Genomic DNA, 25,833 nt, shown 5'->3' with positions numbered 1-25,833 from the left:
CTTTTGCCATCTTCTTCTCTCCTTCAACAGTCATTCCTTTCATGTATACACAATCGAAACAAATATTCCCTATTGATTCGATGGATCCATGAAGACGGTACCGAGCCTTCGAATCGTCTTCCTTAGTAGTGGGAGAAGAAATCAAATTATAGGAATCAAATCTATCGAGAGAGTGTAATATTACTATTTGAATCTGGAAAACTATATTTGATAATCTCTTGAACCTTTTCTTTTTTCTTTTTTTTTTCCAGGAGAGTGTTTTTCCGATTTTCGGGACCTAAAATTGAAAAATCACAACAAAGTGTTTGAACGTTAAAAAATTGAAAGCAGTTTTTGTTTATGAATTTTAGGGTTTCAATCGGGAGAGTTAGAATTCCAATTAGGATCGTTGGATTCATGGTGGTATTGGCAATAGTAGTTCTGATTTTGACGGAAAAAAAGTGATGGAAAGGCTAGGCGAGAAGTTGAGAATAGAAGTGACGATGAAGGAGTGGCCATAGTGTCAGGGTATTCCATCGGGTTTTGATCAAAATCTAAATAATTAAGATTTTTAATTTTATAAATTGAACTGAATCAAAAGTTAAATATAACCTAATTAAAATAATTTGATTCAGATTAGAAATTTTTTATTTCTGTAATTTAAACAATAAATATTTATATTTAATTATATTATATTAATATTTATATTATATTTTATAGTTTTCTATAAATAATAATTACATATATAATATTTTAGATATTTAAATAAATTTTGATTAATTCAATAATAATTAGATTTTAAACAAAACTGAATGAATTAAAATATTATTTAATCTAATTATTTTAAAATCAAACCGGATTAAATTTAAAACATCAAACTGAATCGAGCCGAACTAACTTGTTAAATTTCGGATTCAGTTTTATTTGATGACGAGGGACAGAGGACTGATAGAGAAGGAAAAGAAGAGACAAAACTCACCGTTTTGATGCCGGTGTTTTGTTTCTTTCTATTTTTGGTTCTCTGGGCGCTATAAGACATGTTTTATTTGGTTTGGTACCTTATTTTTGGGCTTAAAGTCCCTTTTAATACCAATAGTTTTTCTTTTCTATTCTAAAAAAAGAAAGTTAAAGTTTAAAAGAATTAGATTTTTAGTCAAAAATTCAAACTTTAATCAATAATTAAGCCTATTAAAACTCATATCTAGACCTTCATTCCAAGCTCATATTATGTATAAAATACAATAAATTTACACTACAAATATATATTAAAAATAAAAAAAAGCCAAAAATAATTTGATAAAAGAAAAAGTAATAAAAATGAGTATAAAAAAGTTAGTCGTATTGTCGTAATAATAACTTAAAGTTTCTAAATATATTCCTTAATAAAATTTTAGCATTCTAAAATTTATTAATGAAATGTATATAAAATATATGATATTTATTGATTAATTAATTAATTATATACTATTACTATTGAAAATTTAACTTATACATTTGGTAAAAGAGAACACTAACGTATTAAAAGTATTTATTTATTAAGTTTACAGAGAATAAAGTTTTTAGAAAATAATTAAAATTAATGTATTTAGAGAAAAATACAAACATAAACTTAAAAGACTAATAAATTATTATATAAATATTTATATTATAAAAATACAAGCTAATTATTTAGATCTCAATCAACAAGTGACTACCATAAAGAAAATACTTTAAAATAATTTCATAGCGACTATCAAATTGTAACATAAAGTATATTTTTTATTTTATTCTTTTAGTGGCGTGTGTATAGAAAAATATTTTATATTTAATAATTTATATAGTTTTTGTATGTGGTTATTTCTCGAATTCCAAATTTATTGCCAATTATAAAATATTAAATTAATAATTATCAAAATATTTATATAAAGTATTCAGAAAAAATATGTAAAGAATTAACAATTTATGTTATTAAATAAAAAATATTAAATATTTAATTACGAATGAAAAAAAAATTATCGATTTTATTTTGTTATTATCAAAACAGTCAAAATGTCCTGTTTTATTGAGAAAAGACATTTTTTATTCTATATCGGTTAAAACTTTAAACATTTTAAAGCGGAATGACAGATTAAAATGACCATTTCAGATGAGCTTAACGAGATAGACCAAAATGATGTAATTTTGTAAAAGAGATTTATATTAGTCTAATTTAATAAAATCAATTTTCTCTATATTAATAAAAATAAATTAAAATTTTAAATTTTAAATCCAAAAGTTCAAAAAACCCCTAAGATTATCTTCTTTTTTTTTACACGTATTATCTCAACTTATGCTTCATAATACTCGTATTGGTTTTACTAATTCTTTGATTTTTTAAGAATTTGATTTATATTATTTAGTAATAATAATTTAAAATTTATATAATTTAATTTTATAACATTGTCTGCTATAAAATATTATTTTATATTACAAAAAATAATTTTATAATAATAAAATTTACATATTTGCTTATTGCAAGCTAACGTTATCTAATTAAATTATGAATAATAATCTAGCATATCTATAAGTATTTTGTTATTGTAATTATAATATAAAATAAAATTATTATTTTTTTAGTAAATTTTTAATTACATCTGACATTTTTTCAATTTATTTTCTTCTTTTATTATTTCACACGATTGCTTTTCAATTTTAGTAAATTTAAAATAGTGTCTAGAATATAATTTATAATTTTAGAATAAAATCAAAGTTTTTAAATTTATTAATTTATTAAATATTTAATATAAAACGATCGATTATATAAATATAGTAACCCGATTAATTCCAACTCAACTCAATCCAACCCGTTTCATCACTTTGATCACTATTTGGATTCATTGCTCACAAAACAACACATTTAACCCATAGCAAAACTACCCGTATAACTTCCAAAGTGACGCCAGTTATGTCGGAACATTAAAGTGGGAACCTTTTTATAGTTGACACCAAAAACATGCTACTATTACTCCAAATTTTACTACTGCCAAAGGCTCCCCCGAAAAGAGAACATGTTACTCTACTACTGCACCTACACTAATCACATACTTCACTACTCTCTCCACCTTCGGATCAAACCCCAACTGATCCCATCAAACTTATCAAACCCCCAAATCACCGTTGATTCTTTCACACCTATAATCCAACTCTCCAACATTTTGTTTTATGTTTAATGTGTTCTTTTTGGTACCTTCTTAGTCATCACTTTCCAGAGTCAAAATCCCTAAAAAAAAATATATTTCATCTCTTACATTTACAATTTTTCTAGATCCAATTTTTTTTTCTTGGTAATGAATGAATATTGATAAATAGGCATAAAAAGATGTCAGAAAGTAATGATTCAGTGGAATTATCTCTCCAAAATGGAGAAGAAGAAGAAGCAGAAGAAGAGAAAGAGGAACCATCATCAAATGGACATGTTGTTGATCCTCAAATTTACATTAATCAGGTACTTTTACATGTTTATTTATTTGCTAAATGTCAAAAAGCTCCAAACTCTTTGATATTATTTTTATATTTATATTATGGGTCTGTGTTGATTTGGGCTGAAGTGGGGAAGTTTGTAAATAAAATGCAGGAACTAGAACAAGAACAAGAAGAGGTTAATCATGTGGATAGTAAAGAAGATATGTTTGTTGATGCAGCTGATGATATTGAAGACAATCAGTTTCAAGAAATGGATAATAATGGAGATACTGATAATGAGGTTAATCAAGATGATAAAGATACTGTTTCAAAAGAGTACAAGGTTATTATTTTCTTTTCTTACTCAATTTGATTAATGAATGTTGTAAAAGGTCTTTCGTTTTTAATGGGTATATATATATTTTCTTTTATAGGAAGAAAGAGAGCAAATTTCAAAGGAAGTTGCTAATCTTTTACACCAACTCAAGAATTTGAGTAATAATGAGGATTCAGAAGAGTTAGTATGTGGTAGTGGTTCATTGAATGAGATGATGAGTGAGTGTTCTCAGTATGTTAAAGTTTCTTTGGAACAGAAGTTGCAGACTGAAAACATGATAAGGAAGCTTCAACAACAGATTGAAGAGCTTAACATGAAGATTCAAGTGGAACAGAACGTTGATATGGTTGCGGATAGGGTGTTGGGTGTTCTTAATATGGTAGTCAATCAAGAAGAGTTGGTGGATTATTCTGTTATTGGGAAACTTGCTCATGTTGAGAGAAGTACTTATTTGTTAGTGGAGCAGTATAGATGGTTTCTTTATGAAGTTGATAAACTCAGGCACTGCTTGGTAGAGGGAGGTTTCAGTGTTGGGCAGCACGAGGAGTTTGGTTATGAATTTGCTGTTGCCCGTAATCAGTTGCTGGAGCTTAAAAAAACAGAAGCGGAGATGTTGGGAAAAGTAAGCTATCTGGAAGATGTAAATAGGAAATTGGTTGAGGAAGTTGAGAAGGAAAAAGAAATGGCAGGGATTGTGAACTCCGAATTTGAAAAGGTAAAGATGGAGCTTGAGCAGGAAAAGAATAGGTATGCTAATACTAAAGAAAAGCTCGGTATGGCTGTGACAAGAGGGAAGGCATTGGTTCAGCAGCGAGATTCACTAAAGCAGTCTCTGGCTGAGAAAACAAGTGAGCTTGAGAAATGCTTGGTTGAATTGCAAGAGAAGTCGAATGTTGCTGATTCTGCTGAGCTATGCAGGGGGGAGTTGGCTAAATGTGAAAACTTGGCTGCAACATTGCAGGAAACACTTAGCCAAAGGAATGCAGTTCTTGAAAGCTGTGAGGAATTTCTATCTCACACCAGTGTACCTGAGGAACTTCAATCATTGGATATTACTGATAAATTAAAATGGCTTGTGAATCAGGTTGCCTCACTGCAGGAAACAGTTTTGCAAAATAATGCAGTTTTTCAAACTTCTAACGAAATATTTTCTCAGATTAGTATTTCCGAGGACATAGAGTCGATGGATATGATTGAGCGGTTGAAAGGGCTTGTAAATTTGGTTACATCACTGCAGGAAATGATATCACAAAGAAACAAAATTCTCATCAGCCTTGAAGACATGATTTCAGAGGTCAATGCACCTGTAGAACTTCAATCAATGGATGCTGTGCAGAGATTCAAATGGATTATGGAGGAGAGAGATGCTCTTAAGAGTAATTTGCTGGAATTCCACAGATTGAAAGATGCTTTATCTTTAATTGATATACCAGAAACTACTTCATCTTCTGATTTGGAAACTCGGATAGGTTGGCTTAAGGATTCAGTTAAACAGGCAAAAGATGAAATAAACATGTTGCAAGAAGAGATTGCTAGAACCAAGGAAGCTGCACATAAGGAGATTGACAGTTTAAGTGGTGCACTTTTGGCAGAGTTACAAGAAAAGGAATATGCTAAAATGGAGCTGGATGAGCTAGCACAGAAATATGAAGAGATTTCTCAAGAAGCACATCAAGCTTCATTGGAGAAGGATCAGATGGTGAGGCTGTTGTTAGAGGGTTCTGGAATAGAGGATACTTATTCTGATGTGGCTACACTCGTTGAAAGATGCTTTGGGAAGGTAAAAGAACAAAGTACTGCTTCTTCCTTTGATGCTTCTCCTGCTGATGCTGAGGTGTTTGAAAGAATACAGAGTCTATTGTATGTCAGGGATTTAGAATTGATGTTCTATGCAAAATTCCTCGAAGAAGATGCACTAGTGCAATTAGAGGTGAATAATCTGTCTAATGAATTGAGGGTGGCATCTGTAGAACTTGCTGCACTGAAGGAGGAAAAAGACTCTCTACGGAAAACTCTTGAGCAATCAGAAGAGAGATCTGCTTTGTTAAAGGAAAAGTTGTCATTAGCAGTTAAGAAAGGCAAGGGAGTGTTTCAGGATCTAAAAAACTTGAAACTTACTCTTGATGATAAGAACTCAGAAATTGAGAAGTTGAAGCTCGAACTACAACATCAAGAATCTGCAATGTCTGAGTGCAGAGATCAGATAAGTAGATTGTCTGCTGATCTAGAGCAAGCCCTAAAGTTAGAGGCCGACCTTGTTGATATGAAAAATCAAAGAGATCAATTTGAGCAATTCTTACTGGAGAGTAACAGCATGTTACAGAGAGTGATTGAATCAGTTGACCGTATTGTACTTCCTCCAGATTTAGATTTTGAAGAGCCTATAGAAAAAGTGAACTGGCTTGCAGGCTACATGAATGAGTGTCAGATAGCCAAGTCCAAAGCAGAGCAAGAGTTGGGTAATATTAAGGAAGAAACCATTATTATGGCTGGTAAATTAGCAGAAGCAGAAGAAAGTATAAAGTATCTGGAAGATGCATTGTCAGCTTCGGAGAACCACATATCTCAAATTGCTGAAGAGAAGCAGGAAATAGAAGTTGCTAAGGAAAATATTGAGCAGGACTTGAAAAAGGCAAAAGAAGAAGCTCATGCCCAGACTAGCAACTTTAATGAGGCTTGTGCAACTAGAAAGTCCCTTGAAGATGCATTGTCTCTGGCAGAAAATAACATTTCTTTATTTGTTAAAGAGAAAGAAGAGGCTCAATTGAGCAGAGCTGCCACAGAGACGGAACTAGAGAAAGTGAGAGAGGAAGCTGCTGTTCAAACTGAGAAGCTGACTGAGGCTTATAGAACTATAAAGTCTCTTGAAGCTGCACTCTCTCAAGCAGAGGTCAATGGTTCTTTGCTTTCTGAACAAAACAATCATTTCCAGGTTGAAAGAACTGATTTGGAGAATGAACTAAAGAAGCTAAAAGAAGAAGCCGAGTCACATGCTAGTAGGCTGGAAGATACCACAACAACTATGAAACAACTGGAAGAGGCTAAACTGAGCAGAGCTGCTATGGAGACCGAGCTAGAGAAAGCCAGAGAGGAAGTTGCTGGTCAAACTGAGAAGCTGACAGAGGCTTATAGAACTATAAAGTCTCTTGAAGTTGCACTCTCTCAGGCAGAAGCTAATATTACTTTGCTTTCTGAACAAAACAGTCTTTTCCAGGTTGGAAGAACTGATTTGGAGAATGAACTAAAGAAGCTAAAAGAAGAAGCTGAATCACTGGCTTGTAGGTTGGCAGATACCTCTATAACTATAAAACAACTGGAAGATGCTCAACTGGGCAGAGCTGCTACAGAGACCGAACTAGAGAAAGTGAGAGAGGAAATTGCTTTTCTAACTGAGAAGCTGACAGAGGCTTATAGCACTATTAAGTCTCTTGAAGATGCACTTTCTCAGGCCGAGGCAAATATATCTTTGCTTTCTGAAGAAAACAATCATTTCCAGGTTGGAAGAATCGATCTGGAGAGTGAACTAGAGAAGCTAAAAGAAAAAGCTACTTCACAGGCTAGTAGGTTGGCAGATACTTCTGCAACCATAAAGTCACTGGAAGATGCTTTGTCAAAGGCAGGAAACATTATTTCCGGGCTTGAAGGTGAAAAGAGAATTGCTGAGCAGGAAATTTCTGCACTTAATTCCAGGTTGAGGGCATACATGGACGAACTACCTGGAACAAATGGTAGCTTAGAGAACAGGTCCGCAGAGCTCATTCATCACCTTGGTGACATTCAAATGCTTGTGAGAAATGAGAGATTGTTATCCATGGCCAGACAACATTTTGAGGAGGAATTTGAAAAACTTAGAAACATGGATCTCATTCTCAGAGACATAAAGGGCCATCTTGTTAATAAAAGTTCAGAAGTCCTGCCAAGTCACCCTATCATGGAGGTAATGTCACAAATTTGTTGTATTGATAGTTTTGTTGGGCCTTTATATTATGTTAATGTGACTTTCATCTGACAGCAATTTTAATTAATTCCAGGAAGATTTGCATCTAATAAAACCTTTCCCTCATGACCTTGGAAATATCATAGACACAGAAATGGATGATAGCAATTTGAATGCTGCAGATGTTGATAGTATTTCCAAACTTCTTAAGAAAACCGTTGAGGAGTTCCAGTTGCGAAATTCAAATCTTGTAGGCAATTTTGATGGTTTCTTTACATTCATAACTGAGCTTATTGATGCTCTTTTAGTAAAACTAAGGGTAACCAAGGATGCAGTAGCCAATATCTTTGAGCATATGGAGTTTGTGAAGCAGAAAATGATGAATATGGAAATGGATAAAGGGGAACAAGATAAAACAATTGCCATGTTAGAAAAGGATTGTAGAGTTTTATTATCTGCTTGTGCTAATGCCACAAGCAGATTGCAGTTTGAAGTTAAGAACAATCTTCTGGACCTGTGCTCTATTCCTGAGCTTGAAAAGTTGAAAAATAGTATGATTCCAGAAGTAACTGAACTTGATAGTGATGAGATGGAGCATGGCAGCAGATATGAAAACATGGCCGAAATCTTGTTATTGGCTGCAAGAAAAGTTCATACTCTAACCAAACTATTTGAGAGCACAAGCAACGTGGCAGCTTCCACAATTGAAGACTTGCAGAAGAAATTGAGAGAAAGCAGAGCAGCTTATGAAAGTACCATAGAAGAAAGGGATATGATTCAGAAGAGGGTTTCTAAGTTGGAGACAGATGTAGATATCTTACAAAATTCTTGCAAAGAGCTGAGGCTCAAAACAGAAGATTATCAAGTCATAGAGGAGAAGTTGAAGGAAACAGAAGCAGAGCTTCTACATAACAATTTGTCAATGAAAGAACAAGGTGAATACTTTTGTCATAATGCTGTTGAATCTATCTGATTTAGTTGTTTTACTTGTAGTAACTTGCTGACCAATGTTTGTTGTTCTAGAAGCAGAACATGTTCTCATGTCGCCATCTGAACTGAAAACCCTTTATGATAAGATAAGGAAGGTTGAAATTCCTAATGTAGAGTCAGAAGTTGGAGATTTGGAGTCCCATAATTTGGTGGATGTACAGAAACTGTTTTACATCATTGATAGTGCATCTGAGTTGCACCATCAAATGAATACATTATCCCATGACAAAGACAAGCTACAATCAACCCTGGCAATGCAGGTTCTTGAAATTGAACATTTAAAGGAGGAAATTGAAACCCTCATTAGAAATAACCAAGAATCTGAAAAGGCAAAGACTGAAATTGCTGAGGTAACATTAGTTTTGGATAAAATTATCAGTATGTTGGGAGGTAGTGAAATTGTTGGAGACCAAAAATCTGCTAGCGCACAGAGACTTTTGCCACTAGTAGAAAAACAGATCACAGCCTTGATTTGGGAAGCCAAAAATTCAAAATCCGAAGCTCAAGAACTTGGTGCAAGGTTGCTTGGGAGCCAGAAGGTTATAGATGAATTGTCAACCAAGGTTAAACTGCTTGAAGATTCATTTGAAAGTAAAACTGTTGCACCAGAGATTGTTCAGGAAAGGAGAATCTTTGAAGCACCTTCATTACCTACTGGTTCAGAGATATCTGAAATTGAAGATGTGGTAATATTTTCTTTTGGCTTATATTCCACCTTAGTTTTTCCTTTCATGAGATGCCATAACTTAACAGTGTCACTTTTTTTGGATGGTGATTATTCCAACCAAAGATGTCGAGTTTGTTTTTCTACTGTAATTTAATTATTTTTGCCTTAATTCTTTTCTTTTTCACCATATGTTATTCATATTTGTTTTATTATTTCAATCTTTTGAACACTAGTCCTTGGGCACTACTTGGACTTTGAGATCTGCTAATAATAAGGTTTAACCCATTCTAAAGGAATCATATTATGATTTCTTTTATGGGAATTACATAAAACATATTAGATAGTAGTATCTGCTTGCCACATTTTTAAGACATTTCATATACAAAATTGGAATTCCACCTCTCAAGATAACAAATGAAAGCTTTGGTTTGGTATGAAGAGAGTTGTTATTGAGTTGCTTGCACCATTATCCATATGTTAGATAATAATATTAAAATGCTTGCTTTTACTTGCTTTTGGGTAATCAAATGATCTCTTCAACTTTGCTGAATATAGAGAAGCTGCTTCTATTAAACTATTTTTCTGGATGCTTATGCAGGGTCCAGTTGGAAAGAATACAATATCTCCTGTTGCCTCTGCTGCTCAATTGCGGACTATGCGGAAAGGGTCAACTGACCATCTTGTTCTCAATGTGGATTCAGAATCTGCTAGTCTGATCAACAATGAAGAAACTGACGAGGATAAAGGTAGGCCTTCTTGTGCTCACCCAAATAACACCTCTTCAGGGCGTGGACAATTTATTATTGTTTTTCTTTGGCAGGTCATGTGTTCAAGTCTCTCAACACATCAGGTCTCATTCCCAAGCAAGGGAAGTCACTTGCAGATCGGATTGATGGAATATGGTAAAGTTCTTAATTATCCCCTTAAAACATAACATAAGTAATGAGGGAAAACTTGGAATATTGCTCCTTATAGTGTGGGTATAAGGTGGGGAGGGGCAATCGTTCAAGTGCTAGTTCTGGTATCCATATCCATGACAATTTTTCAGATATTTGTTTAATTGGGATGGAAGAATAGATATTGGACAAGTTTAGCTGGTCAGGAATGAAGACTGCTGTAAATATTGGTGGAACTTGATACACGTAATAACTTAAACTAAGCTGCTCTTTAAACCTATGCAGGGTTTCTGGTGGTCGAATTCTAATGAGTCGTCCCAGAGCGAGGTTGGGGCTTATTGCCTATTGTTTGGTCTTGCATCTATGGCTATTGGGATCCATTTTGTAACAGAGCGGGATCATTACATTTCTAAGCACACTTGCAGCAGTTCTTGTCAGCATTAGCAACTTGTATCATAGATAAATTTTCTCCATTCATTTCTTCTTCCTTTCCCGGGCAAATATGTTGTTTATATGCATATTCTTATCCTTGTTAATTCTCTGCAATCATATTTTAGGGTTCAGAGAATTGAAGCCTCTATACTAGTGGAAAATAATACGCATTCCCCCTTTTTCTTAGTCAGAACTACTGGAAAACTGAGATAATTTCATGTATGGTAGATCAGAATCAAGTCAATTACTTTTTATCTGTGCAAGCTCCTGTACTAAATCTTGTTACATGTATTTTGTTTATTTATTCTTTTGACATAAATACATGTTGTACGATGCTTTGAAGTTCTAGTGTTGACAATCAAATTGGTACTGTAATTTCTCACTGCCTTTTAGCATGCAGTTGCTATACACAAATTCCAGTTACAGGCTAGATAAGCAACATTCCAGTGGAAATTTGGATAAATTTCTCTATTTAAACTCGCGTTGTGGTTCTAGGCAGCAAATGTAACTAAAAATTATTGTCTTAAAAAGTTGTAGAGTGGATAAGAAAGATGAAAACTCCCTCAATTAGTTGCATCTCTTAGTAATTAGTGATGGAATTCTAAATCCTTTTACCTTAATATACATTAAGAAACATAAAGAATTGCTGAACTAGCGATGGACTATCCATCCACGTGGCAAGAGCCCAAAGATTTAGAGGGAAGATATGAAATAACAGGTAACAGAAATATAATCTTTACTACAAAAGAAAAAGGAAAAGAAACATCAACTTCTAGCTTTGAATCTTGCTGTAATCTCCAATCAAGAAGCACACAGAAACTGCACATCCTTGTTAGCGGAGATGCAATAGAGGTATACCCAACTGGGAGTAACCATGTCTTTGCTCACTCCTACCTGTTGCTCTAAGAGGCTGACTGGCCTCTGTCATTTACACAAGATTTTGCCTAATAATTCAACTAGGGTAAGTAAATTAATCACTTCTCATCTCCTTTTATCTAAGAAAATATAAGCAACTCTTTAGATGTGCTCTCTCTCTCTCTCTCTCCAGAACTATAGATTTTGCACAAAAGCTTTTGCAAGGCAGCAGATACCAAAGAAAAAGTTGAGGAGAAATAGACAATTAGAAAATGGGATTGCTTTGAAGACTACTACTGATAAAAGTTTCACTGAAAATGATGATGGGTCTTCTTTAGAAGATAGTACTGTCAATAACATTATGGAAAAGTTAATTAGTATACCTTCAAGAAGGGCAGTTCTTCAGGCATGCACTGTTACTTCTGGCTTGATAGCTGCTTTGGGTATTTTAATTAGACAGGTATTTTGTTCAATTTTTGGTTCTTGTGTATTAAGCTACAATCTTTTGTTGGAGTTTTTTCTTTTAATTGCAATTTTTTTATGAATTGTAAAATCTTGGTCTAGTGGATTAGGACTGTGATTTTCATATATAGCTGTGGTGATGGTTTTCCTAATTGCTGAGAAATCATGTTCATGTCACACATTACTCTCAAGAGAACTGAAAATTAGGCTTAGCTTCAGTACTTTTTTTTAAGCAACAATTGTGATTTTGTGAACAGACTTTATTGCTTTTGTAATTTCCAGGTATCTCATGTTGCATCAGTGGAAGGATTGCCAATTCTTGATTGCTCTTCAGAAGTCTCATGTATAAGTTTTATGTTTACCTTTTCTGCCTCTGATGCAAATAAATAGTATTAAAAATGTTGATCCTTTGGAGTTCTCTTTTGTTTCCAACGGCTAAGCTTATAATCTAAATTAGTCAAATGGCCAATATATGCTTATAGAAACCCATTCCTCTTAATGAGATTTACTCATCTAGAAACATTGATTCTAAAAGAAATATGCGGTGTTCATTACAATAAAAGTTTCACTCATTAGTCTTTTACTCTTTCTTTACAGTTGGTACTGAGACATGGCATTTTGAGTTGGTTATAGGATTGGTTGTTCTGATATCATCATCTCGGTACTTGTTGCTGATGACATGGCCAGATTTTGCTGAATCTACAGAAGCTGCTAATCAGCAGGTAGCCTACTCAAGTTATCCACCTGTATTCTTGAAGCCGCAATATTGGCATTTATGGCTTTAGTTATTTATTATTCATCTCTATTGGCACCGGGACAATTAGAATCATATGAGTAGTTTTCATTGAGTTGTTAAAAGATTAATACATTTTTTTCCTTCTTTTCAAATTATCAAACTAAGAGGAATAGGGCTTGATGCAACAGTGAGATTGCTCTGTCATGAATTTCAACCATGGAAATGGCATCCTTACTGGATGCTGGCTATCCCTGTGGCTTCAAGTCCATGTTTGATTGCTTCGTTAAACTTTTTTTTTTTCTTTTTCTGATGTAGGTCCTCACATCACTTCAACCTTTGGATTACATTGTAGTTTCATTTTTGCCTGGAATTAGTGAGGTAAGTGAATCATCAAAACGTTCCTCCGGGAACAAGCGGAGGATAGATATTAAAGCAAATGCTTAAATTATCCAGGAACTCCTTTTCCGCGGTGCACTGCTACCACTTTTTGGAATGGACTGGAAGAGTGCCTTAGCAGTAGCTGCTGTATTTGGTGTTCTACACTTGGGTAGCGGCCGAAAGTACTCCTTTGCTATCTGGTATTCATCTTTTCGAAAACAACGCATTACATCATTCCATATGCATATTTTGTTATCTTGTGATATGACAGCCTTGTGGAATGATATTCAGACTATGATTATATCCATCATTCTCCTTTGCACCATTGCTTCAGGGCAACGTTTGTCGGACTCGCGTACGGGTATGCCACCATTGCATCCTCGAGCATCATTGTGCCTATGGTTTCTCATGCATTGTACAATCTGGTTGGAGGGATCCTGTGGCGCAGCACATCCAAGCTGTCGAAGTCATTAGAATAGGTATTATTAGAGGGCTATTACCTAAGTTTCACTCATACAACCTCTGTCATTAGAGTCTTAATTTGGAAGCTCTTGCATTGATGTAATGACAACAATGTTAATGTTTAAGCAGCTTGTGTGGGCATAGGCAACTGTCCATGCTGCAACTGCGACACTGAAAAAGTCCCACCTGTCTGCGTGAAGTGCTGCAAAGATGACTGATGCCAAAATTAGCCAGCCCTATATGTATATTTCTGAAGTTAGGAAAGCAGGCTTGTATAATTAATAGTACTAGAATTTAATGTCAGAACTTGAAAATTTTAAGTGCATCTCTCAACTATTTGTTGGTATTTTAAAATAATATTTTAAAGAAATTATGATGAACTAGGTATTAACCCACGCAAAATTGGATGTATTGGTACATATATTTCAGCAATTGAATTTTAAAAATTAGAGTAACTTTTGGCCCAACATCTATAAACAACAATATTGGTTAAAATGACCTTTTCATTAAAATTTAGCATAGTTCATTTATAAATAAGGATATTGTCTAAAATGATTTTTTAATTAAAATTACTAAAATGTTGCATCAGTTCAGATTTTTGATTAATTTAGTGTGCGTTTGGATACATTTATTTGTATTTGAAATCTAACATTTGAAATTCATCAATTTAAAAATTATCCATTTGGATTGTATAAGGATTTAAAATCATATATTTCAAATTCATTGTTTGTATACTTTTTACTCAATAAATTTAAATTTAAAATAAAATTTAAAATAACTACTAAACTTAAATATTTTAAAAGAATATTATATCAAAATTTATTATCATAAAGAAAATAAAGCTAAATATAGAAATATATTTTTTAAGATAATAATAAAAAATAGAAAATCAAAATAATTTAAAATAAAAAAACTCATCGGATCAAAGTTCAACCATCAGCTGGTTGTCTTAATTTCTTTTTATCAATTTGTATTGTACATGTATTTGAAGCAACTAAAACTCAAAATTTGTTCAATCTAAACAAATTCAAATTTTACAAAGTATCAAGAAATTAATAATAACTCAATACATTTATATGACAATTAGCAAAAAGTAACTTTAAAGTATCCAAAACTTAAGAAATTTAAATTTTTAAGCAATAAGGTAATCAAATAGTTAATAAGCGGGTGACTTAGTGTAATTTTTTTTATGCACATGAAAGCTAGTAAACAATAGTATTAATCTATACTAATCTACAAAGTTAAACATCTCCATCAAAACTAAGTGAAAATATATATTTCATATAATTTGAGGACAAACTCGTTAACATACAAATATTCATCAAACATAAACCTAGGTAGTGTCACTTTCAAGAAGAAATTGGATCCAATCATTCTTTTTATCATCCGGAAGTGACTTGAGCAGATAAAATTTCTCTAGATTACCTTTCATTAGCTTCTGAACTATTGAAAAAATTGCTACTCGACGAAATACAGAAATTTGCGAGACCATGGCAATGAAATTCTTCTCCGCTAGGTTATGTTCTTTCAAGACTCTTTTTATTTGCTAAATATTCTTTAAATAAGTGGGCTATCTCTATGACTGCATCAACTGAAGGATCTTTTTTTAACTCTTTTAGTATATTTAGAACTTTTAGGAAGTGTTCTTAAAGTCTCTTGCTCTTTCAAATTAATATTAAACTGCACTTTGTTCCCTTCTTGATCCATTGCTTCAGCAGCATCTTCAAAATTTTTTGCACCATCTTCAGTGGCTTTGTTACTATCACATAATATGACAATATCATCCCCAATTCTCTATTATTTTGTTATGATAGCCATGTGCTTTAGGAAATTTCTAAAATAGTTTAAAAGAATGAGGGTCAATAAAAAAAATAAATAATTAATTAGAAATTTTACAACTATATATGATAATTAATTTAACCTATAAAACTCCAAAGTTCATCTTTTATAATTGTATAAAAAGAATCACATAGATAAATGTATAAAAAGAATCACATAGATAAATGTATAATAGATAGTCAGTTAAAAAAATAAATAAAAAGACAACTATATATAATAGAATTAAAATATAACAAAACTACCATAAAAAAATAAAAAATTATAAGTAACCATAATATATCTTAACATATTCATTCCATTTTACAATATCATATATTGTTATAACCACCATCTTCTTATGTCGAAGATTATAATTTGTTGGTATGTTTCCTCTCCATTAAGATGATAACGTATCCTTCTATTAGGAGCTAGGAAACCAAGACCATTTGTGTACCCCGCATCCACAAGATAATACTTATATACAATATTACTAAAATAATCAATTGATATTTTAATTAAAAATTTTATATGCTAAATAATTCTTTTAAGCTAGTAAAAAATCTTATTTAAGGGTATCTTCAAACCGTGACGTCTATGAAGAGCATCACTTAAAATTTGAAAATATGATGCAGATCCCTCCCAACTAGGTAAGACATAAGAAAATTTCATTTTTGGATCACAAACTCAAAAGCCGTTAGTACTTAAGTCATTTTTTCTATTTCGATACCTAGTTCGATCTTTAATTGGAACAGTAATTTAAATGTGTATCATCAACTCTCCCAAGTGTACCCTAAAATAATAACATTTTAAATTTCATTTAGTAAATAAAAAAAATAATTAAAAAACATTTACATACAAATTTTTATTACCTCAAACTATTTCCCCTTGATTCGTATTTGGATTCACCTCTTTGATATATATATATATATATATATATATATAGTTCAATTTTTTATGTTTTGGACTGAGTTTGGTTTGAATATCGATGTACTCTACATGCGTGTAGTCTGAGTATTCATAAAATATAGATTTTGCTAGAGTAACAATGTACTATATCATTAAAAGTGTATTTCTTAATTATAGATAATTAATTAATGTTATTTTGAATAATTTATTAATTATGTATATCTTTTTATTAATTTAGATTGTCAATGAATTTATTAATAGTTTTTAATTATTTATATAATTAAAATTATATAAATGAATTTTATAATTTAAAATATCACTTATTAAATTTTTAAGATATAGAAAATTTTTTAATAAATAAAAATATCGTATTTAGTTGTAAGTACTAATCTAGTATTTGATTATTAAAATTAAAATAATATTAATTTTTATAGATTTATATAGAAAAAGATTGAGATTTGGATTTAAAATGATATAAGTTAAGAAGTTATTTGCAATTCTAAATTATTAGGCTTTTAAAATTTATGAAAAATTTTAATTAAAATCGAGCATAATTCGTCTATAAACAATAATATTGACTACAATGACCTTTTAATTAAATTTAACATCGTTCGTCTGTAAATAATAATATTAACTAAAATGATCTTTTAATTAAAATTATTAAATGTTACTTCAGTTTAGATTTTTGAATAAATCTATAGAATTAATCAAAATTATTAAAAAATTGCAAGTTATAATGATCGATTTTAATTGATATATAAGGCAATCGACACCAATTTTATTACCAAAATGTATATAACTTCCAATAATAGTATGTAAATTATGGTCCAAGCAAATGGGCATCAAAGCATGTGTATGTATATACAAATTGCCATCAAACTCTTGAATTGAAGATTTTGCCTAAAATCCTGGAAATGGCAAAGTCATTATTAGGCAGAGCTTTTGTAATGAGTTATATGATTTACATTGCTCAAAATAGAAGTTGAGGATTGATGGTCAATACAATCATATTATTTATTATTGTCCAGCCAAAGTACTCTTTTAACCTTTTTCTTCTTCTTCATTACAGGGTTATAGTCGTGGATACACATCATGAATAATGGGTAAACAAATTCAAATTCTAAGAATTTTTTAAGGAATAAAAAATTATCATAAAATATTTATTCTGTTTTATTTTTATTTTTAAATTAGGTTTTAAAAAATGTCAAATTAAGACATCTACATAATAATCCACTTTTCCACTTATGTCTGGTTTCAGTCGAAACAAAGAAAAGGAACACATGAATCCAATAACTAACAAGTAGCTAGCAACTCAGCACAACTCGAAGACTTTTGCTTTTTGCTCCAAAAACCATGTTGATCGGTCAATCTCTGTATTAGATTAGATCACATGGGTATGATAATAGAAAGCATATATGTGAGAAAAAAGGTTTTGTTTTTATTGTTTGTAGTCCAAATAAGTTCAAGAGATAAACAGTAAATGCAAGAGAAATGGCAAGCTGTGCCGTCCAAGGAGGCTGCCCCAGTGATTACATTGCTATTTCTATAGCTATCCTCTCCGTAATTTTGTGGGTTTTTTCTTTTTCAAGTCTTAAACTTTTTTCTTCTTTTTAATTTTGCTTTATAATGTCTCTCTGTGCGTTTGTTTGTGCATATATGTTGGTTTTTCTTGTGGGTGCTTATCTCTTTGGTGGGAAAGTTGAGTTGGTCTCCTGATGATTAAACTGGATTGTTCTTCACAAGTACAATGATGAATCTTTTGTTGGATTACCTGAATTTGTTTGTTTTGCCTAAAACGTTTAGATTCTTGTCTTTTGTTTTGGTTTGGCATGATTTTCTTTTTCTGATTGTTACCTGTTTGATGATATGCCTAAAATGAATTAGAATTTCTTTTTTAATTAAGGGTTTTCAGATTTTCCACTTTCTTTTTAAGTTGCTATATAATTTTGGTCAAGTTGTATACTTTTTGTTCGAGCACTCTGTTCTTCATTATAAATCCGCTTTACCTATATATTTCTTTCATGAAACTGGGAATAAACATTTGGAAGGATCGAGTTCACTAGTTATGCCTCCCTCAATTTCCTAGCCACTTGCTTTGCTTAGCACATACTTTTGTCGAACATACACAGAACCTAAGCTGTCTTTGACTACGTCGGTTAGGGTGTCACTACAGAGACACCAACCAAAAGATGAACTCCTGACCATTAAAAGTGCCCATAAAACTGCAAAAGGACAGAAGCAACTTGGTCATTAAAAGAAGCTTAGAGAGAGGGCTTTGTCCTTCTCTAGTTTTGACCTCGAATTAAACCCTCGCTAAGTTATTGGTTGCGAGAGAGAGAGAGAGAGAGAGAGAGAGAGAGAGAGAGAGAGAAAGAGAGAAGAGAGAGAATATAGCACCTGGGTATGCCGAGATAAAATGGAAACTTGATTTATTCTTGAATGGGCATGTTAACAGTGTTAAGCATTGTGATATCTGCTTTTCGGAGCTTAACTTGTTGACTAATAGGTTTGAACTTTTCATATAAGGGCGACTCAGGACCATTGCAAGTCTAAAAATTGCAGAAGACACTTTAAAATCATGGAGACCAATATCTTATTTTGAATATGCCATGTTCAATTTTCTTATCTTATTTCATTGCTATTGGGTTTATAATCTTAGGAGAAAAGTTTTATCATATAATGATAACTTTTGGTTCCTTTTACTAAGTTGCTCCTTTTCATTCAGGCTTCTTTCACGGTCAATTTTTCCCTTTTTGGTCCACAAGGTTCCACGTATTAATGGCAGTGGATTCTGGATTCCAGTGATTCAAGTTTTTGGTAGCTTCTGCTTTTTGTTATCAATTATGGTAAACTACAGATATATGAGTCCACCTAGTTAAGCTTTAGTGGCTTCATCCACCAAACATGCTTGGTGGGTACTTTAACATTGTATTAAACCTCGTTTTCTTATCTTGTGTTTAGATGTCTGCCAATGTTTTGAAATTCAGAGAGAGGCACTGGTGGCAATCATGCTATGTTTGGGCAGGTTATCCACATTTTTCACTATCTTTTAGACTTTTTCAGTTGCATTCTGAGTTGGTTGCTAATATATACGTTTTAAAGCATGCATAATGAATATTTATGATTTTTTTTCTCAGTCTGGTTTGAAGGTCCACTTGGTTTTGGTTTGCTGCTGAGCTGTCGCATAGCACAGGCTTTCCAACTGTATCACATATTTGTCAAGTGAGTAGAAAGTTTACTTGTCATAGAGATCAAAATTGAATAATAGATTTTGGTGAAATCTATATTTGAGTGCTAATTTTATTGTTAGTTATTTATGTATTGGCCAGCTAGAACCATTGTAATGGCAGAATTCTTCTGCTTACAGATGGAGAAATTTCCAGTGCTTGGATTGTTCTCCCTAAAGCAGCTAACAAGTTCAATTTGTAGCTTTCTTTAGCTGTTGGACTAAAAAAAGTTGAGAAGTGTTATGATGATGCTAGATCACTTTAAATAAAGTACTTCCCAAAGTCATAATTAACCATCTTCAAAATTTGGCTCTAACTATTTGATAATGATATTACAGGAGGCGATTACCACCAATTAGATCTTATATTTTTCTTCCAGTAATTCTCTTACCATGGATTGCTGGGGCTGCTTGTAAGATTCACATACGATCACTTTATTTATTTGATATTTCCTTTTGTCAAATTCAATTTACTGCAATGAAATTAAATTTTCTCCTCAATAGCAGAGCAGTACTTTTCCAGATGAATTTGTTTCATACATGTCAACTTTTCTCTGTTGTGCTCATTTCTAACTATAAGGATCAACTCGCCTATATGTAGTTATCCACGTCAAGAAGCCGCTGAATGCCCGGTGCCACATGGAAACTCATTGGATCATTCCTGTTATATGCCTTCATGCATCCTTTATTGCTGCTCTGGTTGGATTTACAGCAGCAATTCGACATATAGAGTTCAGGTTTGATGAACTCAAAGACCTGTGGAAGGGGATACTTGTTTCAGCGTCATCTATTGGTACAGCTTTTTCTTGGTTCTATACATGCCTCTGTAATTATTTTCTTTGTTCACTATGCACTTGTGCAAGTCATCAGGCCATTTGTCTCTGATCAGCCAGTCTTCTTGTAGACTGAAAATTCAATGAATACACATTATCATTTCCAAATTAGGTTTGATATTCTATACTTTTGGTAGTTGTTCAAGTACTTACTTTTGTTTCCTGTGGTTAACTCGTTTGGATGCTGTCCAAGTGAGGAGGATTGTGCCACTGTATGTAAACATAGTGAAAAATGATGGTTTCAAATTGTTTTCTGCTGTTAGTTTGATAGAAGACAATTTCCAAACTTTTTTTTATCATGAGGTGATAAATTATGTATTTTATGAATGACTGCTATTGATATGCCCTCCGTGGCTTTCACCATTTTAACTTATATTCTTTTCGATTTCAGGACTATGGGTTGCTGCTTATATTTTGAATGAAGTTCATGATGATGTCTCATGGCTTCAAGTCCTTTCCCGGTTTTTGCTTTTAGTTACAGTATGTGTTATTGACTTGTTATTCTTCTGTAACTTCATGCATATGCTGGCATTTGTCAGTTCAGTTTAAGCGTCATTTTTCAGCTCATGCATATTGCTAAGATTTCTCAGGTATACTTCGCAGGCAAGTATTCTTGTGCTGGCTTTCTTCTCTATATCCAGTTCAGAACCTCTGCTTTCTCAAATCAGCCTGAGAAAAAGGGAACCTCTAGAATTTGAAACGATGGGTCAGGCTCTGGGTATACCTGACAGTGGAGTGCTACTGCAAAGAGACCCAGCACCAGTGGTAGATCCTAATGAGCCACTGGACAAGCTCCTTCAGGATAAAAGATTCCGCCAGTCTTTTATGGCATTTGCAGACAGGTGTTTTCTCCTCCCTAGTAAATTTGATAGAACTTAGTAATTAGCTAACTTAAGAGATGTTGAAATTTATAAGCTTCATGGTATTTCCTTGAGATTAAGATTTAGTGGAATTAAGTATGTCATTTCCTTGAAGCATAAAATCTTGGTTTTATAACATGACCATTACATTATGTAACAGTAATTATTCAATAGAGAAAGGCCTTCACATTACCGTTATTCCTGTTCTTTTAGGAGTGTTTAAAATTTTTATCTGTAAGGTTTTTAAGGCCGAATATGTTATTCTTTCTTGCCACCAATTTTTGGGTCTAATACCCTAACAAATATGATTACAACAAATTTTTGTCCTTTCAAATATATTACCTTAATAATTGCAATTATGCTCTTAAAGAGGTACCATGTGCTTTTTCCACATAGATTTATAAATATGACACCTTCATATGGTAGATCTACCAATATCTATAAAGTTTTGACACATCCTAAAAGTAATTATGGTGCACAAGAACATCAAGATCAAAGCTTTCAAGCCCAAAGCGAATAAGAGACTAAGAGCCTCCTAAACACTCTTTTTGGTGGTGATAGCATGTTACATAACTAATCTTTTGGACTTCTATTGTCTTTTGTGCTAGTTATTGTAGTTAATGTATAATGATCACTTAAAACTATTTTTATTGTTAAGTAAAAATAAAAAATAAAAAATGAAAAACATATTGTATTATGGTAATTATAGATAATAATGTCGGTTTCTTCTAATTTGATATACACAAAAATCTTTTCTTTGGATCAAATTTCTTTTTCTTAATGAATGTATGCTTTGTTAGATAGTTGTATTTATTAATTCCAATGAGCTTTAAGTGCATGTATGTCTTAATTTATTGATTCTATGTATTTCGTAATTTTTACAAAAAAGTTTACTCTTATGTTGTGCAGTTATAGGCCTGTTTGCATTACATGCGAGTGACTGCAGTCACTGCTGTTACCGCTGTTTAATGCATGCATAAAATAGTGCGTAGACTTCACAAATATTTTCATGTTGTTAATTTTCCAGTGGAACAACTTGGAAAACAAAGAAACAAACTCTAGAAATAATTCAAAAGATCTGAGAGAGAAGAATTGATCATTGAAGACTAAAGTATAATTTGTGTTTGTATATGTAGCTGTTTGGCTGGGGAAAATGTTCATTTCTATAACGAAGTGCATGAACGTGGCAAAATTCCTCTAGATGACACTGTAAGAAGGATCTATATGGCACGGCATATTATTGAGAAATATATAGTTGCAGGTTTGTGATGTTTTATATCTGTCAAATCTCCCACAAACATTTTTCTTACCTTCAACCATAAATCTCTTAGTAATCCTATTTTAGCCTACTTGTTACATGACTAATTCCACCTGGATAAGCTTACGACATTGGTAGGGATAGGTTAAGGTAGAGGTGTTGGTTGGTACTTTGGAATAAGGAATCGAAGTTATATATACATCCTTATGTATCCGGGGACCTCTAATCCTATTTAATCACATGTTCCCTATAGCAACAATCCAAACTTATCTTGAAGACGAGTTCATGAATCTGTAGCTATGATTCAGTAACATTGGCGCTTGGTAGAGTCCACCTCATAGTTCTGTATCATCTTCATCTGTGGTTCTCTTTTGTGCTATGGTGCAACTAGAAAAAAAAAAAAGAAAAAATAGTGAAAAGAAGTATCTAAGGTTTAGGAATGGTGAGAATATACTTTGCCTAGAGTAGAAAACAAAAATAATATAGGAATTAATCCCTCATTATTCACTAGGGACTAGCAAACTGAAAACTGGAGGAGGACGATCTTGATTAAGACTCTGCACCTTTAAGATAAAATGTTCTAGCTGCATACAAGATTTTTGCTCGAATTTATGAAACTTTTGGGGGGAAAAGTTAATGGAATTCTCACCTATGTTTCCTGCTTATTGGATTATGTGGGGGTTGACTTCTCAGTCATACATACTTCTAAAGATTTTTCTGTTATACAGGTGCAGCAATGGAAGTGAACATATCTCATCGAACTCGAGAAGAAATATTAAATACTGCCAATTTAGCACACCCCGACCTCTTTAATAAGGCAATAAATGAGTTACTGCAGCTGATGAAAACGGTGGGTGCTTGGTGCTGGCAGATGTTCTTAGATTTTTTTTTTTTTTAAATTAGTTTAGAAATGTGAATTGTGTCTGAAATGATTTCTTTTCACCTGAAGAATTTGGCAAAAGATTATTGGTCATCTATGTTTTTCATCAAATTCAAAGAAGAAGCCAGTCTGAGATCCCATAGCCATGACCCGGAGCAGATGGCAGTTTGGAACTTCTCTCCTAGACTTAGTTCTGTGCATGGCCTGGATGATCCATTCCACCAAGAACCTCATGTAAAGGGCTCTGGTTGCACTGGTCATGATTTAGATGCGAGATGCCAAGAGTTGTGAATATCGTGCTGTTTTTACTGCAAATTTGATTCAGAAACATGGGAGCGTAGCACATCAGGTATAACGAATAAACGCTCAACATACAGATTCGGAATGATGCAAATTGCCGAATGTGGATTACCGAATTTCTCCCACATTTGGAAAACATTGAATTACAGAAATAGTAGATGCATCAGAGTAATCCTATTTCTCCCTTTCCCCTACCATTTCTGTAATTCAATGTTTTCCAAATGTGGGCCAATAAAGTGTCTAACAGTGAAGGTAACAGCAGCATGTATACTTGGGAGGGTTTATTTTATTTCAACTTTGTACGGTGAGGGATCATGGAGTAGGACATAGTCATTCTGGATTAGATAATTATGATGTAAATTGCCGAACCAGTTTGTCTCCTGGCCCATTGTCAATGTCCTTCTGGTTTTCAGGGACTGTGTCATGTGGTCCTGAGCTGAGGGAGTGAAATGCTGAAAGATGGATGGTTTAATACGTTTCTATTCCTTTCTCAGCTGCACGAAAAGTACGATAGCAAGGGAAATGCAGAGACAGATTAGTAACTCCATAAGCGGTGACCATAAGGCAAGTCAAGAGAATTTATTGGTCCATACGGACAAGGGCTAATGCATGCCTCTGATAGAGATAATCACGAGCTACTGCCGCATGAGAATCATCTGTTTAGGTTCCACGTCCTCTGATAGAGGTAATCACGGACAAGGGTTAATTCGGTAGTATTGTGCGGCCATTCAACTTCCACGCCCTCATATATCTTTACCATATATTAGGCTCTTAATTGTCAATCGAATGCTTACTTTATAATATAATCTAGTGATCAATGTTTGTCTTATAATATTATGTATTATATTATGTTATCTGGGTAGTTTAGTCATCGAATATCTACTGATGATTAAAGATTTGAAGTCTTTATGATATGTTTCTTCTTTCTAAAAAACTTTGAAGTTATAAATAAATTAAAAGGAGGTACAAGAATTAACCATGTGGCTTAATCTTTTAATATAAAAGGTTTTCCGGTTTTTTTTTTTTTTTTGACACTCTAATACTCTAAAAGTTATATTGTTAATTTCAACAAGTAAAATCTGTCTTGTCGGTTAGATGATGAAGTACAAAATTTTCTAATCTTGTCAAATTATTCAAAATTCATCGGAATAGACTAATATTAAAGAAAAAAATCAAATTGTGAAAGTCTCTCTCTTTTATTTTACTCTCTAACTCTATAAAAATTGATATGGCTAGTTTTGGATGAAAAATAAGTTGGTAAGTAGTGGAATGATGGTATGATCGCAACTAATTAGTACTAAATGAATAAATTATGACTATTCAATTAACGATTTTAGTGAATTTGAATGCAAATTATTAATGTTTTAATTCTCAAAGTATTAAAATGCTATAGAAAAAATCACGAAACCTTTATCCTAAAAGGTTAAACCATATATCTAAATTAATAAGAATAGTGAAAAAAAGTATTGCATATATGTGTAAGGATTTGGGTCTAAATTACATCAAATATTACAATTTTATTCTTTTGGTAATCGAAAACTTATTAAGAAGTTAACCATTCTTAATTTTTTTTTCTCAAATCCCTATTAGCTTCATGGATTTTCTTCATTTTGATTTTCATTCATGATTTAATTTTCCTGATAGATCGAGAATTTTTCAAAAAGTTATCTATTTTGAAATTTTCTTCAATCCACCATATTTAATTTTAAAGTTCTCCTAGTTCTTAAGTTAAACTATCAAAAAACACCCTACCTGATTGATTCTAATTCTTTCTTTTTTTCTTTGGTATACATATATTTAGAGTTAATCTAGAGTGAATCAGATAAGACCCTTACGAGAGACAAAACAATCCCTCAAGAGTTTTTAACACAGCCGCTTACCAAGTTCGAACTCGAGATCTTGGTTAAGCCAGAAGATACCCTTATCATTTTATTTATACGTTTTTGGATATTGGTTCCAACTCTTTACTTATATATTATTATTCAATTTTTACCTTATTTCAGTATGAAGTTTGATTTATTCATATACCTTATATGTTAAGCATTGCCATTTTAAAAGTCTGTCAGGAGCAAATTTTTGTTTGGACATCTTTTTCTTGTCTCGATGCTCACTCCCTGGCTTCATTAAACCAATTCTTTACAGTAAGCTATCACAATATGAGAAAGCTAAACAATTTTATTGCTATATAATAATATTATCAA

General features: G+C 32.5%; 3 protein-coding genes across 7 annotated transcripts; all 3 read left to right on the top strand.

The window, feature by feature from the left end:
- The first annotated feature begins 3,002 nt into the window (after positions 1-3,002).
- On the top strand, positions 3,003-10,921 carry LOC8285437 (trans-Golgi network-localized SYP41-interacting protein 1). 3 transcript variants are annotated; one of them, XR_007216837.1, is made up of 8 exons: positions 3,003-3,442; positions 3,572-3,742; positions 3,834-7,673; positions 7,768-8,608; positions 8,697-9,349; positions 9,929-10,076; positions 10,151-10,337; positions 10,397-10,492. XR_007216837.1 is itself a non-coding variant. In XM_015716737.3 (8 exons), exons 1-8 carry the CDS (start codon positions 3,317-3,319, stop codon positions 10,612-10,614), a joined length of 5,958 nt encoding a protein of 1,985 aa, XP_015572223.2. In that variant the 5' UTR covers positions 3,005-3,316; the 3' UTR covers positions 10,615-10,921. The 3 variants fall into 3 exon arrangements, 2 of the variants coding, with proteins under 2 accessions (XP_015572223.2, XP_002515023.2); XM_015716737.3 differs by lacking the exon at positions 10,397-10,492 and adding an exon at positions 10,512-10,921 and having other exon boundaries at positions 3,005-3,442; positions 8,703-9,349; positions 10,151-10,232; XM_002514977.4 differs by lacking the exon at positions 10,397-10,492 and adding an exon at positions 10,512-10,921 and having other exon boundaries at positions 3,006-3,442; positions 10,151-10,232.
- Positions 10,922-11,240: 319 nt separating this feature from the next.
- On the top strand, positions 11,241-13,876 carry LOC8285438. 3 transcript variants are annotated; one of them, XM_015716675.3, is made up of 8 exons: positions 11,241-11,619; positions 11,707-11,973; positions 12,258-12,324; positions 12,573-12,697; positions 13,027-13,089; positions 13,165-13,289; positions 13,424-13,568; positions 13,681-13,876. In XM_015716675.3, exons 1-7 carry the CDS (start codon positions 11,533-11,535, stop codon positions 13,566-13,568), a joined length of 879 nt encoding a protein of 292 aa, XP_015572161.2. In that variant the 5' UTR covers positions 11,241-11,532; the 3' UTR covers positions 13,681-13,876. The 3 variants fall into 3 exon arrangements, with proteins under 3 accessions (XP_015572161.2, XP_015572160.2, XP_002515024.2); XM_015716674.3 differs by having other exon boundaries at positions 11,259-11,619; positions 13,424-13,876; XM_002514978.4 differs by having other exon boundaries at positions 11,296-11,619; positions 12,258-12,318; positions 13,424-13,876.
- Positions 13,877-17,434: 3,558 nt separating this feature from the next.
- On the top strand, positions 17,435-24,486 carry LOC8285439 (regulator of G-protein signaling 1). Its single transcript, XM_015716796.3, has 11 exons — positions 17,435-17,843; positions 19,001-19,121; positions 19,237-19,300; positions 19,413-19,497; positions 19,841-19,914; positions 20,103-20,294; positions 20,726-20,814; positions 20,938-21,176; positions 22,331-22,455; positions 23,181-23,302; positions 23,402-24,486. The coding sequence occupies exons 1-11, from the start codon at positions 17,767-17,769 to the stop codon at positions 23,621-23,623; spliced, it is 1,410 nt and encodes a 469-aa protein (XP_015572282.1). The 5' UTR covers positions 17,435-17,766; the 3' UTR covers positions 23,624-24,486.
- Positions 24,487-25,833: the final 1,347 nt, after the last annotated feature.

This window comes from Ricinus communis, chromosome 7 (genome assembly GCF_019578655.1).
Source record: "Ricinus communis isolate WT05 ecotype wild-type chromosome 7, ASM1957865v1, whole genome shotgun sequence".
In the NCBI taxonomy this organism is placed as follows: domain Eukaryota; kingdom Viridiplantae; phylum Streptophyta; class Magnoliopsida; order Malpighiales; family Euphorbiaceae; genus Ricinus; species Ricinus communis.
This window is presented reverse-complemented; position numbering and strand designations above follow the sequence as displayed.

Bases quoted from the DNA above. Each gene is read 5' to 3' on its own strand.
- LOC8285438 (XM_015716675.3), top strand. From the start codon at position 11,533: ATGTCTTTGCTCACTCCTACCTGTTGCTCTAAGAGGCTGACTGGCCTC. The intron at 11,620-11,706 runs GTAAGTAAATTA...CTCTCTCTCCAG, and splicing joins TGCCTAATAATTCAACTAGG to AACTATAGATTTTGCACAAA. The intron at 13,090-13,164 runs GTAAGTGAATCA...TAAATTATCCAG, and splicing joins TTTTGCCTGGAATTAGTGAG to GAACTCCTTTTCCGCGGTGC.
- LOC8285437 (XM_002514977.4), top strand. From the start codon at position 3,317: ATGTCAGAAAGTAATGATTCAGTGGAATTATCTCTCCAAAATGGAGAA. The intron at 10,077-10,150 runs GTAGGCCTTCTT...TTTCTTTGGCAG, and splicing joins AGAAACTGACGAGGATAAAG to GTCATGTGTTCAAGTCTCTC. The intron at 10,233-10,511 runs GTAAAGTTCTTA...AAACCTATGCAG, and splicing joins GATCGGATTGATGGAATATG to GGTTTCTGGTGGTCGAATTC.
- LOC8285439 (XM_015716796.3), top strand. From the start codon at position 17,767: ATGGCAAGCTGTGCCGTCCAAGGAGGCTGCCCCAGTGATTACATTGCT. The intron at 19,301-19,412 runs GTTATCCACATT...TTTTTTTCTCAG, and splicing joins ATCATGCTATGTTTGGGCAG to TCTGGTTTGAAGGTCCACTT. The intron at 22,456-23,180 runs GTTTGTGATGTT...TCTGTTATACAG, and splicing joins TGAGAAATATATAGTTGCAG to GTGCAGCAATGGAAGTGAAC.